Raw genomic sequence first — 15,264 nt, 5'->3', positions numbered from 1 at the left:
ATATTACTAGCCCCCTTAAGCAATACTTTTTTAGTTTGGCTTTAGAATAAACCATAATTATACAATGACTTGCTTAATTACCCTAGTTAAGCCTTTAAATTGCACTTCTAGTTAGTCTCTTGAAAAATATCTAGTAAAATATTATTTACTGTCATCATGACAAAGATAAAATAAATCAGTGATTAGAAATGAGTTATTAAAACTATTATGTTTAGAAATAAGTTGAAAAAAAATCTCTCTGTTAAACAGAAATTGGGGGAAAATATAAAAGTATTTAAGATATGCATATACACCTCAAATTTATATTTTAAATGTGCCACTTTTAGACTTCTGATAGTCCCTGCCATGAAAACAAGTGATTTATTAGCATATGTATACAACTTTGCTCAAAATATCTCATGTTCTATTGAAGAAAGTCATGCAGGCTAATAAAGATATGAAATATTTCAATTTTGGGGTGAATTATTCATTAAGGCATGAAAAGTAAGTCATGCAGACAAGAAACTATTCAAAATCTTTTCATTTGTTTGGGTGAACTATTCATCAATGCATTGCATAAACGGCCATATTATAACCATTAATCTAGCAGTGGGAAATCTGCGACACTTTAAAGAAAATAAAATTATCACTAGTTATAGGTTTGACAGAATAGAACAGGGCATGAACTGTAAATTGACCACAAAAATTGAGCCGCTTCACTTCATACAGTAAGTATATCTACACACTCTTTAGTCATTTCAGTCGGACTACCCATACAATACCAAATCCCGGGAGAATGTAAGAAAAATGCAGTCTAGCTACAAACACACGCAGTGATTGGGAAGTGGTCACAGGTGATGATGTCACATCCACAGGAGGAGTGATTCAGCTGATGCATCATTCACTCCAATATTCAGCACGTCTTCCTGACTTCCCTCTGGTCTGGCTTTTGCTTCAATCAATAAAAATCCTCTATAACATCATCAGAATTCCTTCCAGGAAAAATACGCTACTGTTCCTGACCAGCCCATCCCCTAATAAAGGGTATGGGACAATAAATGGGGGGGGGCGGGGCCCGTGCAGACACATCATCAAAAAGGGTGAGGTCATCACTTCAGTAGCTCCGCCTCTGAGACTGAGCATTCGGTGTCCATATCAGAGTCACACAGAGAGCGCCCGGTGATGTCGCTGTCCGGTGACAGCGTGTCCTGGTGAGAAACGCTGCTCTCCTGCTCCTGGAAACTGCGTGAGTGCAGACCCAAATCCTGGAGCTGGGAGGGAGAATCCGGCTCTTCGCTCAGCCCGTCGTAGTAAAGGTCATCCACATCCACAAACCACTCAGGCCAGAATTTGCGACGGATTCGCTCGCAGTACATGGCTAGGTTTATGAACTCACCTGCATGGAGGAAGCATGGAGTCAGATCAGTCTCAAAAATAATACATTTATAAAGTTAAATTCATACACAATTGTACACTTAAAATTCATTTCGTCAAATGAATTGGACTTGTGTATATCAGGGGTTTTCAAACTGTGGGGCGTGCCAGGGGGGGCCGCCAGCACCTATTAAGGGGGCCGCGAGACATTGAGGAGTGCACTCCAGCAAATTATGATGACGATTTTAATGCGTTCACTAGAACTAGAGGGAATATGATTAACATTAGCACCATAGCTAACTGTCAGGCGCATATAGAGTTAATGTATTCCAGTAAAATATATACAAATAAAATGGACCGGGTGCTTTTTAAAACGAACGATGGTGAATGAACGAAAGTCAAACTGGTGAGCCGTCTGACAAAAAAGTGGCCTTCTGAATCAAATCAGCAGGATGCCCTTCTGGATCTTTCACTTTGAAGACACTGACTATATTTACATGGACATCTGTAATAGTTATTTGCCTTAATCTGAATACGACAATAATATAATTACGTGAAGTGCTTTTTGAATGTTGCGTCACCAGGCTATTCACGTTTTCTGCAAAATCTCAAGTAATTTTTGGTGTTTCATCTTTAATTTTTCAACTTTAACTGCAGTTCGGCAGTTTCACTTTCATTCATGAACATTTCATTGATGCCCCTGTGACAAACTAGGGTACTTGACGCGAATATGAAGGACTGGTGGAAGAGTGTTGCTTTTATTGATATCGCACGTCCGATGGAAAGAAAAAAACCTCCGCGTTTCATGATGTGTGTGTGTGTTTGCGTGTGCAGTCCTTTACCGACAGCCACGTGTGTGGATCTTGTCACAAAATGCGGCGAAAAGTCCTACATGGCGATAATAGTTTGATTGCAGTGTTTGCTTTAGCAATGCCACTAATATATACATACTCCACATGTCTTAATTCCATTTCTGTTTAGTTCATTTATGACTTTAGTCGGATTGAGGTGATCAAAAAAAAAAAAATCGCTGTTTACATGGTAGACTCTTCAAAGTATTGCCCATGTAAATGTATTGCCCATACTCAATGTTCGACCATCAGGGCTCTGCGAAGCAGTATTTTCTGTATGTACGTACATCAAAAGGAAGTATGCTGGCTCATGCTTATTGGCAGTGGAAGATGATTTACGGTAAGTCGTGTCAGAAATCCAACCATGTCCTCACAGAAACAGGCTCAGCCATAACAATGAATCAGGTAAGCAGTGTCTTTATGTTTCAATGTAATTAATTCTATTCACTTTAAACGCAGTAAAGTAACATGTGAATGATGTTTGCGCATGCATTATAATTTTGGCTCAAGGGAGGGGTGCCTGGGGTGCGAGTGAAATTGGACATTGGGAGAATTGGGGGGGGGATGTATATCATGAATTATGTTTTCCCTGCTGAAAAAAACAGATTAAACCAGCCTAGGTTGGTTAGCTGGTTTTAGCTGCTTGATCAGTCTGGTTTTAGAGGGGTTTTGGCCATTTCCAGGCTGGTTTCCAGCTATTTCCAGTCTGGTCTTAGCTGGTCAGGCTGGAAGATGACCAGCTAAAACCAGCTTGACCAGCCTAACCAGGTTGGGAGTCCAGCCAAAACCAGCTATGTCCAGCTTAAACCAGGCTGGTCAAAGTGGTTTTAGCTGGTCATTTTCCAGCTTGACCAGCTAAGACCAGGCTGAAAATGGCAGGAAACCAGCCTGGAAATAGCCAAAACCCCTCTAAAACCAGGCTGGTCAGCTTAGGCTGGTTTAAGCTGTTTTTTTCAGCAGGGTTGAGTTTATGAATTAGATTTGTGTGTTCATGAATCGTGTTTTGAATTAATGAATTGGATTTTGCAAATGTGAATTGTGTTGTGGATGCATGACTTTTATTTTGTAAATGTATTATTTTTAAGACTGATCTGGCTCCATATATAATAACAAATCCTTGGAAAATCGAAGAAAACTGCAGTTTAGCTACAAACACAGGCAGTGAACAAGACGTGGCGATGTGATGATGTCATTTACAGCACTATGATGATTTCACCTCACAGAAGGAGCTGCTGAGACTCAATGACGGGAAAAAATAGTATAGAAGTCAATGGGTACCAATTTCCAATGTTTTGGGTGAACTAGCTTTTTAGTGTGCTTAATCCTGACATTATGACAGATGTGAAGAAATGATGAAAAACATTGTAAGTTAATGAGCTCACCTTTGATTAACTGTTCTGGACGTGTTCCTGGAAGAGTCCACATGGCCTGGGCAAGATGACCGAATACAGCAGCATCCACTGTGGAAAACGTCTGACCCATAAGGTACTTTTTATTGCCTACGGGTGAAATTTACACGATTAACACTTACAATTAAACTTTTATTTTTGGTTGATTGTCATGAAATTCCATGGTTTCTACCATGGAGTAAAACATTGGATTACTTTTTAATCTCATAATCATCAGTTTGCATCTTACAATGGTTTCTATTTTTGGAGAACTCTTAATCTTAATCTTACACATTTGACTTTTAACTTTTATGTCATTTCTGAGCTTATATCTTACAATTTAGACTTTTTTTCTCTTCAAAGAACAGTTTTCACATTAGATTTTCACACAATTGACTTTTTTCTGATTTCTGAATTGTGTACATGTTAAAATTATATTTTTTCTGAATTTAAATGTGACATTTTTAACAGAATACAGATCTTCTAACTTTTTAATATATGAAATTTGCTAATATAAAAAGTCATTATTATGTTTAGCAAGAGTATATTCAAAATTCTGAATTTACATTTCAATTATAAAAAATCCTTTTATTTATCTATCCTACTTCAGAAAGAACGTGGCTCGAATATGTTTGTTTTTCAGAAAGGCAAAGTTTATCCTTAAAACAAGAAAAAATATATATCTGGCAACACAATGACAAAATAAATGAATTCTGAAAGTTTTCTTATTTTCCACCAAGGCTATTCCTTCTCAAGTAACTCGATTCTAAATGAACAATGTTAAACTATTTAAACTAGAAGACCAAACCAAAAAGGAAATAGCTTTTGTAGTAAAGCACTAGAGGGCAGCACAGATCCACTGCTGCATTATTTTGTAACCCGTTTCAAAAGCTCTGCTCGCTTCAGATTGCTCTAGATCAGCGTTTCCCTGTTCCTGTAGGCACACCAACAGTACCTATTTTGTCAGATAAAGGATGTCTCCTTTATCTGATCAGTTCATTTCAGGTGTACTGTTGGTGTGCCTTCAGGAACAACGTTGGGAAACACTGCTCGATTGATTAATTCAAGCCACAAATCTTAAAAGAAAAAAAAAGCCCTCAGACTTTAAAACATACCAAGAAGGGTGGCCAGTGTGCGCATGTCTTTCTCCATCAGCTTATAAACCTCATCTCTGGAGAAGCGTCCGATGCCATGGCCGTACATCTCCCTCTTCACGATACCACCGGTCACCTGACTGAGGATCTGCCGGAGCAGGTCACTCAGCGGCCCGTTCGTGGACAACATCTTCTGGGTCTCCTCTACATTGTCCACCCACTGACAGTACGCTATTGTCCTGCAGCAAAACACACACACACGACAGTTTAGTGTAGCTAATTTTATCACATTCAGAACATTCTGGAATTTCTGAATGTGCAAGGTTGAACAATAAACCATTTCACAACTGTGATTATGATAATAAACTAAATAGAAAAAGTAAAAATAAAAAAAGAGACAAATTTATTTGGACAATGTTTCAGTCTACATGGTCTTCATTAATTAGTGTGCCAATTTCTTTTCACTTTTTCTATTGTGTTTGGCTTGATCGAGCACCTGCCTTTGAGATTTTTCTAGATGCGCGTCGCACACTGATGTTTTTCTTTCTTTATAATGAATTAAACAGAACGTTTATGTTATTTTGTGGGAAGAAAAACCTATTTGTGACTTATGTAGGAACAGTTTGATGGCAAAACATATTTGAATAGAATGCAATACACATACATACATACATACATACATATACATATATATATATATATATATATATATATATATATATATATATATACACAGTTGAAGTCAGAATTATTAGCCCCCCTGTTTATTTTTTTTCCCCCAATTTCTGTTTAACGGAGAGAAGTTTTTTTTTCAGCACATTTCTAAACAATAGTTTTAATAAGTCATTTCTAATAACTGATTTATTTTATCTTTGCCATGATGACAGTACATAGTATTTGACTAGATATTTTTCAGGACACTTCTATACAGCTTAAAGTGACATTTAAAGGCTTAACTGGGTTAATTAGGTTAACTTGGCAGGTTAGGGTAATTAGGCAAGTTATTGTATAACGATGGTTTGTTCTGTAGACTATCGGAAATATATATAGTTTAAAGTGGCTAATAATTTTGACCTTAAAATGGTGTTTAAAAAATTTAAAACTGCTTTTATTCTAGCCGAAATAAAACAAACAAGACTTTCTCCAGAAGAAAATATATTATCAGACATACTGTGAAAATTTCCTTGCTCAGTTAAACATCATTTGGGAAATATTTAAAAAAGAAAAAAAATTCAAAGGGGGGCTAATAATTCTGACTTCAACTGTATAGCCGGGAGTCAAACTTGGTTCGCCATCAGCATCATGGTACTTACTGTATGTCAGAACTTAACCACTAGACTATTGCTGCAGACTAGATTGTGTATTTTTAAATGATATTAAAGAACGTTTTTATTCAGGAAATATCTTAAGGGTAATTTTTGCAGGAGTTTCACAGTATTTATAATTGATCAAATTGATTTATCAAAAATCGAATTGAAACAACTTGCACCATATGACTTTTTAATCAGTGATGTTGTCACTTGTATACTTTTTTTTGTACACTGAATGATTGTAAATTGACAGTTATGATTGTAAATTATAAGTTGAATATTTACTACAAAAGTTGCTATGAATATAGCCAATGCTGCTGATATGGCATTTAAAACATAAATAAATAAATAAATAAATAAATAAATAAATAAATAAATAAATAAATAAATAAATAAATAAATAAATAAATAAATAAATGTTTTGTGGTTGCAAAAAAAACTAAAGAAAATAATTTTATTGCAAAGAATAAAGTAATAACAAAATAAAGTTCCTTGAATTTGGTTCTTTTTAAAAAAAAGAAAAACATTCTGTTTGCAGAGCAATGCAGTTGCATAATCAGAATTATTTACTGATCCTTTGGTAATAATATTTTTGAAGATATTTTTAAATCACTGAAGATCATTTTGAGGATAAACACACTTTTGTACAAATGTAATTTTTATTTAAGAAAAAAAATACTTAAAATCTTATTTATTTTTTAAAGTATTTTTCTTAAGTATTTTTTTTTGCTTCTCAAGAAAATCCATGCTAATGTAAACTTATTTAGATATACTGTAAAACAAGACAACAATATAATATACAGTACAATATAAAATACAATACACATTTTACAGTATATATTTATATATAGCATATACTTTTTTCAGCTTGAATGAACACTAGAGGGCAGAACAAATTCAATGAGGTGTTATTTTGTAACTAAAAGCTCTTAAATAGTTGGTGGTTCATTCCAAAGTGGTGACCTCTGATAAATAAAGGGACTAAGCTGAAGGAAAATGAATGAATGAGTGAAGCTTAAACCTCCAGACTGATCTAGATTGATCTGCATTACATTAAAAATAATCAATAAATGCCACAAATTCCTTCAGTAAAGCTTCTATACATTTTTAGCAGGTAAAAGACATGTAGTATAGTGTAGGATAGTATCAAAAAAGTCTGCTTCAGGTTATGAAATATCAACAAATAAACCTAAAAATAACTTCATTGTCAGTAACATTTCAAGATGAGCACTGAAATCACATCTTTCAATAGCCATATTCAAATTAGAATCTGATTTCAATAATAAAACGAAGATTTGAAGAAAGCTGATCAAGAAATGAAAGCATGATGTGGAGGAGATCCAGTTGAGTCTCACCAGTAAAAGTGTTCCTCCACCATTTTGGTGATGGCGCGTGAGATGGCTTTTTCTTGAGGACTCAGGCTGGAGTTCAGGTTCACCCCGAGCTGCTCCTCCAGGAAGTCGATGATAAACTCCGTCCCACAAACCTGCTCTTTATTATACGCAATCCAAGGCATCTTCCCTTGAGGAGACAGCTGGCCATCAAAGTAGTTCTGAGGAGAAAATTGAACCATAAACAACTAAAACGTCCCTCAGTTTTCAGAATATATGATCTCGGGCAGGCACATAGTAAGCTATAAGGTCATATTCACGTTCAAAAATAACAGTTGTATGATTTAAATGTCATTTCAAATGATGCCACTGAATAAATGTTGCCAGATCTAGTTATTATAATCGGTGCATTGTTGGACTTGTTTTAAATATTAATGTGACAGCAGTAATAAAGTAATTCAATAGTAAATAATGTATTATTGATTTATTTATGATGAGTTGAACTTATTTTGGTGCATTTTCCTTTTTGAGGAAAATTGCTTCTGTTTTCACCACAAAACCTGTCATGAGTGTCATTATTTTGGAACTGGGATTTAAACATTAGCCAAAAGCTGAATAAATAAGCTTATTTTGTAAATACACAACTTATTTTTGAGAAACAAAAATATTTTTGTTTTTCGTTCAGATATCTGGCAACACTAAATGCAACCATGGACAACAAATCAGTCATAAGAGTCATTATTTTGGAAAAAAGATTTATACACCACCCAAAAGCTGAATAAATAAGCTTATTTTGTAAATAGACAATTGTATTTTTTTTTTTTCATTTTATTTATTTTGGTGATTTCTTTTTTTTTTTGAGAAAATTGCTTTGGTTTGTTTTTCTTTCGGATATCTGGCAACACTAAATGTGGTGCTGGCCCAGAAAACCTGACATAAGTGTCATCATTTTAGAAATGAGTTTTTATCCATTACCCAAAAGCTGAATAAATAAGCTTAATTTGTGAATACATTATTTAACTTATTTTGCTGTTTGTTTGTCTGTTTTTCTTTCAGATATCTGGCAACACTAAATGTGACCCAGGAAAACAAAACCAGTCATATAAGAGTCATTATTTTGAAACTGAGATTTATACATCAACCTAAAGCTGAATAAATAAGCTTATTTTGTAAATAGACAACTTTTACTTATTTTTTGAGAAACTTGCTTTTGTTTGTTTTTCTTTCGAATATCTGGCAACACTAAATGTCACCCTGGAAAACAAAACCAGTCATAAGTGTCATTATTTTGGTAATGAGTTTTATTCATTACTCAAAAGCTGAATAAATAAGCTTATTTTGTAAATAGACAATGTTCATTAATTAATTATTACACTTTTTATGAGAAAATTGCTTTAGTTTGTTTTTGAGAAAATAGCTTTTATTTGTTTCTCTTTTCAATATCTGGCAACATTAAATGTGACCCTGGACCACAAACCAATCATAAATGTCATTATTTTAGTAATGAGTTTTATACATCACCTAAAAGCTGAATAAATGAGCTTATTTTGTAAATGCACAACTTTTACTTATTTTTTGAGAAACTTGCTTTTGTTTGTTTTTCTTTTGGATATCTGGCAACACTAAATGTCACCCTGGAAAACAAAACCAGTCATAAGTGTCATTATTTTGGTAATGAGTTTTATACATTACCCAAAAGCTGAATAAATAACTTATTTTGTTGATTACTTTGAGAAAAATATTTTTTTGTTTGTTTGTTTGTTTGTTTGTTTGTTTTTCGTTCAGATATCTGGCAACACTAAATGCGACCATGGACAAAAAACCAGTCATAAGAGTATTATCTTTGTAAATAAGCTTTATACATCACTCAAAAGCTGAATAAATACCCTTATTTTGTAAATACACGATTTTAACTTATTTTGATGATTTCTTTTGGGAAAATTGCTTTTTTTGTTTTTCTTTCGGATATCTGGCAACACTAAATGTGACCCTGGTTTTTATCCATTACCCAAAAGCTTAATAAATAAGCTTATTTTGTAAATACATGATTTAAACTTATTTTGGTGCATTTGGGGGGGAAAATCGCTTTTGTTTGTTACACTTTCCAATACCTGGCAACACTAAATGTGACCCTTCACCACTAAACCTGTCATGAATGTCATTATTTTGGAGCTGAGATTTATACATCACCTAAAAGCGGAGTAAATAAGCTTATTTTGCAAATATAAGATTTTAACTTATTTTGGAGCATTTGTTTGAGAAAACTGCTTTTGTTTGTTGCTCTTTTTATATATAGCCAGTCATAAGTGTCTTTATTTTGGAATTGAGATTTATACTTTACACAAAAGCTGAATACATAAGCTTTCCGTTGATGTATAAAATACATGTGTGAGATAAAACTACTTAAAAATCTGAAATCTGAGGGTTCAAAAAAATGTAAATACTGAGACAGTTTTTTTTATTATTTTTTTTTAAACTTATTGAACACAAGTGGATTGCATTTGTTGTATACAAATGTCCAATTTCTGCTTTTTTCTTTTTGAACACTTTTGTAAACATTTAACCCCGACACCCCCCACCCATCCCACCTACACATAAACATAACCACTTTTCTTGTAAAACGTATAACAGAAGACGGAGTAATAGAAGGAGAAAAAAATATATATATATATATAGATTTAAATAAAATATTAACAATAAAACAAAAATAATGATAATGGTACAATTTGAGATAAATATATAAATCATTTCAAATAAATAAATAAATAAAATAAATACATTAGCTTGTTACATCAATAATAATAATGTGCTACCTACTTCTTGGTTATTATAGCTTTAGTTGTGCTGGGGTTGAACCGATGCGTCTAGTTTAGGGCATGACAGTTCCGGAGAAAAAAATGCTAGACTAAAAAAATAAATAAAAATAATAATAAAAATAATAATAATAATTCCGACCATAAAATGATTAATACTGAGAAAGTTTTACATATTTTTTTGACATATTTACAGTTAGAAATATCCATGAAACGTAATATTTACTTTACTGTACTATATTCTAATGATTTTTTTTTGGGGGGGGGGGGGGGGGTTGAAAGAAAAATAATAGGCAAAAATATACCAGTGCAAATTAATATATGTTATGTGGTTTAGGGTTACAAATCACCAGCACCTAAAAATCCTATATAGTGCTTTAAAAATCACAATTTTTAAGTCTAAATTGGACAATCTCAACTGAAACATGAAGAAGAAGGGGAGGGGGGTGGGGACAAATAGTAGCCCCTACCCTTTATTTTTAAAAAAGCCAATAGCGTTATCTGCCAGTGAGAGTGGATGAGCTCAAGCACATCAAGTGAAAAAGCAAACGAGAAGCATCTTAAAGGGGGTGGGGCAGGTCAGTACCTAGAAAGCATTTGATTGGTTATGATTTTGATGAGAAACTGAAGTATTGAGGTGATGTCATAACAGCTGTTGATGCTTTTAGGCGGGAAGTGACAAACTGCAAGCTTTAGATGTTCATATCAGATTTATATCGTCTAAATGAAAAACCGTGTCACTGTTTTAGAGCAAAGTAGCTTATAGATATCCTTAAAACTGACATTTTCATTTCATGGGACCTTTAAAGTGACAGGCAACATTAAAAAAGAAGCACATGTCAAAACAATAGCATATTATATAACAGATCTGGCCAGGTTATGCTATTTCATTGACAAAGTCTACATTAAATACTTTATTACTGCCATGATCTCAAGTCTCACATCTGTGTACCTGATAGGGCAGGTCAGCCATGCGCAGGTACGTCTCTATCTTCAGGCAGAAGGGTGACAGGCTTGGGACCCCAGTTTTGGGCCGGGCAAACTGATGCAGAATGATGGTGTCTTCAGAGTCCAACTCCTGTTCCTTCCTACACAGACAGAAATGCACAAATGTACTGAAACAAGTGCTCATATTTAACTTCAAAATTTAATCAAACACTAAAAGTATCAATGTCATTTCATAATGCATCAGACACATCCAAAATACTGGAGTATCTACTATTATATAAAAGGGTTAAGTTGCATCTTTACTTTAGTAAAGGAGAATGTTTCATTGGATTTTCTTTTCAAAATATTACTTAAATGAAAACAATTTGTATGAACACGGCAACACGGTGGCTCAGTGGTTAGCACTGTCGCCTCATGGCAAAAAGGTCGCTGGTTCGAGTCCCATTTGGGCCTTGAAATTTCTAAAATGACCAAGATGACTAAATATCAAACAGCCTCTACATTTTATCCACTTAATCATTCCAAAACAGAGTAAATTAAAAGCTTAATAATTCTTTTTAATTAGCTCATTGTGAATTTTGTTGTAAAATTAAATAAATCAAAATTAGGATTATTTAGTTAATGGCCAAAATAAGTTTATCAAATAAAACAAAATCAAATAATTTGTTTCTAAAAGCAGCAGAACTTTTCGGACCAGCTAGTGCAAAAGCAAGCTAACTAAATGCTTAATTATATTTTTGTAATTAGCTAATTATGGATTTTACTGTAAATCTCACTATTAAATAATTCCAAATTAAGATGAACAAATTAACGGGCAAGATATGGCAATAAAATAAGGAAATAAAATCCTAAAAAATCATCAAAATGGCTTAAAAAGCACCATAAAAATTACTCAAACTTTTCGGATCAGCTAGTCCATAATCAAGTCAATTAAATGCTTAATTATTGTTTTTTAATTAGCTAATTATCGATATTGTTGAAAATCTCACTATTAAATAATTCCAATTGAATATGAATAAATGAACGGGCAAAATAAAGGTAATTAAATCCTAAAAACTATTAGCAAATTGGTCTCAAAAAGCACCAGAATTATTCCTTAAACTTTTCAGATCAACTAATCTAAAATCAAGTAAATTAAATGCCTTATTATTGTTTTTTAATTAGCTAATTATGGATTTTGTTGAAAATCTCACTATTAAATAATTCCAAATGAAGATGAATAAATTAACGGGCAAAATAAAAGTAATTAAATCCTAAAAACAATTAGCAAATAGGTCTCAAAAGCACCAGAATTATTCCTTAAACTTTTCAGATCAACTAGTCTAAAATCAAGTAAAATAAATGCTTATTTTTTTTAAATAGATAATTTTGGATTTTACTGTGAAATTCACTATTTAAATATTTCAAAATTAAGATTGAATAATTAATGTCAAAAATAAGTTAGTCAAATAAAAAACTGCTTAATCAAATTGGTTTCAAAAAGCACTATAAATATTCCTTAAACTTTTTACATCAGCTAGTCCAAAACCAAGCAGATTAAATGCTTAATTATATTTTTAAATGAGCTAATTATGGATTTTGTAGTAAATCTAACTATTAAATAAATCCAAATTAAAATGAAATAATTAATGGGGCAAATAAGTTAATCAAATCCAAAGGAAATCAACAAATTTGTTTCCAAAAGCACCCTAAATATTCCTTTAAACTATTCACATCGACTAGTCTTCAGTGTTTTTGATCAGCAGGATTTGGTCGCTGTCCACAATGGTGGTGCTGAAATATATCATAAGATCACCGTCTCGCTTCAGTTTCATTCCTACGATTGCTTTTGATCTGAAAACAATTAATAATAGGCTATTATATTTGTGTAACGCATGTCAGAATCGATAGCTTGTGAGAAAGCTCCTCAAATAGCAGCGGGTTGATCTGCCTTTCTGAAGGCCTCGTGTAACCTGAGATGTTTTGCTGAGCACAAGCTGCACTGCCGTTTCTGCAAAGGTCAGAGACGGAGCAAAAGCACACAATTAAACCCAGTTTACATCACTATATTTATACCAGGAGCCGTTAAAGGTCATTTTGTCACTTACACGAGCAGACTTTTTCCTGTAGGCCAAAAACACAGAGATGCCCTTGAAACAGCACACATCAACATGTCAACATTCACTCTTTAGACACGGTAGTAAAACCATCCTGCTTGAAAAGCATTGGGCTGGCAGGTATTCATTTATCCTTCATCAGTGGGGTAATGAATAGACTGCACTGCATTGTGTTTAATCATCCAGGATGATTAGTTAGTTCATTTTACTTGAGTAAAGAGCTATTCTTGCCCCTCTCGCCATAATAACCAGTAAATGCTGAGATTTATATTCAGAAGCCAACATCTTAAGGATTTATAAATTGAGAATAAAAAAATCCTTAAATTAGATATTAAAACTTTACATTTCAAAAAGTATTGTACCATATATGCTATTTATAATACAATTCTACAATGTATTATAAAATTATAAATATAATGAAAGGAATACACAAGCCCTGGTTATTTTGACACAATGAAAACATACTGTATAACTGAAAAACAATGTATATATTATATATATATATATATATATATATATATATATATATATATATATATATATATATATATATATATATATATATATATATATATATATATTATACATTGTATAATTTATGTACATAAACATATTTCCATAAATAGATTATTATTATTAGCCTACTGTTATGTTAATGTTATGGTAATGTTACTGTTATTTTATTTATGTAAACAATTATGAGCATATTCACTTAAAGTGTTGCATGTAATAATTACTATTTGCATATAATAACTAATAACAAAACAAGAGACCACATAGAACGATAGACAGACAGATAGACAGATAGACAGATAGATAGATAGATAGATAGATAGATAGATAGATAGATAGATAGATAGATAGATAGATAGATAGATAGAAAGATAGATGGATAGATGGATAGATGGAACAATAGGTAGATAGAACGATAGATGGATAGATAGATAGATGGATGGATGGATGGATGGATGGATGGATGGATGGATGGATGGGTAGATAGAACGATAGATAGATAGAACGATAGATAGATGGATGGATGGATGGATGGATGGATGGATGGATGGATGGATGGATAGATAGATAGATAGATAGAACGATAGATGGATAGATAGAACGATAGATAGAACGATAGATAGAACGATAGATAGATAGATAGATAGATAGAAAGATAGATAGAAAGATGGATAGATAGATAGAACGATAGATAGATAGATAGATAGATAGATAGATAGATAGATAGATAGATAGATAGATAGATAGATAGATAGATAGATAGATAGATAGATAGATAGATAGAATCATGGATGAATGGATGGATAGATAGCTAGATAGATAGAACGATAGATAGATAGAACGATGGATGGATGGATGGATGGATGGATAGATAGATAGATAGAACGATAGATGGATAGATAGAACGATAGATAGAAAGATGGATAGATAGATAGAACGATAGATAGAACGATAGATAGATAGATAGATGGATGGATGGATGGATGGATGGATGGATGGATGGATGGATGGATGGATGGATGGATGGATGGATGGATGGATGGATGGATGGATGGATGGATGGATAGATAGATGGATGGATAGATGGTTGGTCTCACCATACCTAATGACAAGCAGCTCGTGTAGTAAATAGGCAGCGGCGGCGAGCAGCGCGCCCCCGGTGATGTAGAGCGTTTTCCTCCACCAGGAGTCGACCCCTAGCGCGGACATGATCCCCCCGTACTCCTGCAGCGGGTAGGCGATGATGAACCCATGCAAAGACATATGCTCGTCGGACCTGCAGAGGCCGAGGGAGAAGCTCCTGTTCCGGCCGAGCTCAAGCGCGCACGAGCGGCTCCAGCCGAAGCCCACGCGCCAGTACATCCTCTCTCTCCTCTATCCGCCCTTCGGCCCGCTGTGGCTCCGGCAGAGGAGGCTTCATCAGTGCCGCAGGCTGTTGCTCAGGGTGTCCGCGGGTCTGTGGGCGGCTGCAGCGTGCATGTCTCCTCCTGATGACCGTCGAGCCCGCGCTGTTTTCGGCATCAGTCCGCAGCCGCTCGCCGCCGCTGTTTACCGCACAGCTGAGCGC

General features: G+C 34.0%; 1 protein-coding gene across 1 annotated transcript; it reads right to left on the bottom strand.

Moving 5' to 3' along the window:
• Positions 1-486: 486 nt before the first annotated feature.
• On the bottom strand, positions 487-15,264 carry faxca (failed axon connections homolog, metaxin like GST domain containing a). The gene is made up of 6 exons (XM_056456082.1): positions 14,800-15,264; positions 11,093-11,228; positions 7,352-7,548; positions 4,708-4,925; positions 3,587-3,703; positions 487-1,375 (listed from the first exon to the last, which is right to left on the bottom strand). The coding sequence occupies exons 1-6, from the start codon at positions 15,057-15,059 to the stop codon at positions 1,089-1,091; spliced, it is 1,215 nt and encodes a 404-aa protein (XP_056312057.1). The 5' UTR covers positions 15,060-15,264; the 3' UTR covers positions 487-1,088.

Source organism: Danio aesculapii, chromosome 4 (assembly GCF_903798145.1).
Source record: "Danio aesculapii chromosome 4, fDanAes4.1, whole genome shotgun sequence".
Taxonomy (NCBI): domain Eukaryota; kingdom Metazoa; phylum Chordata; class Actinopteri; order Cypriniformes; family Danionidae; genus Danio; species Danio aesculapii.
Note: the sequence above shows the minus strand (reverse complement) of the source record. Positions and strands in the feature narration are given on the sequence as shown.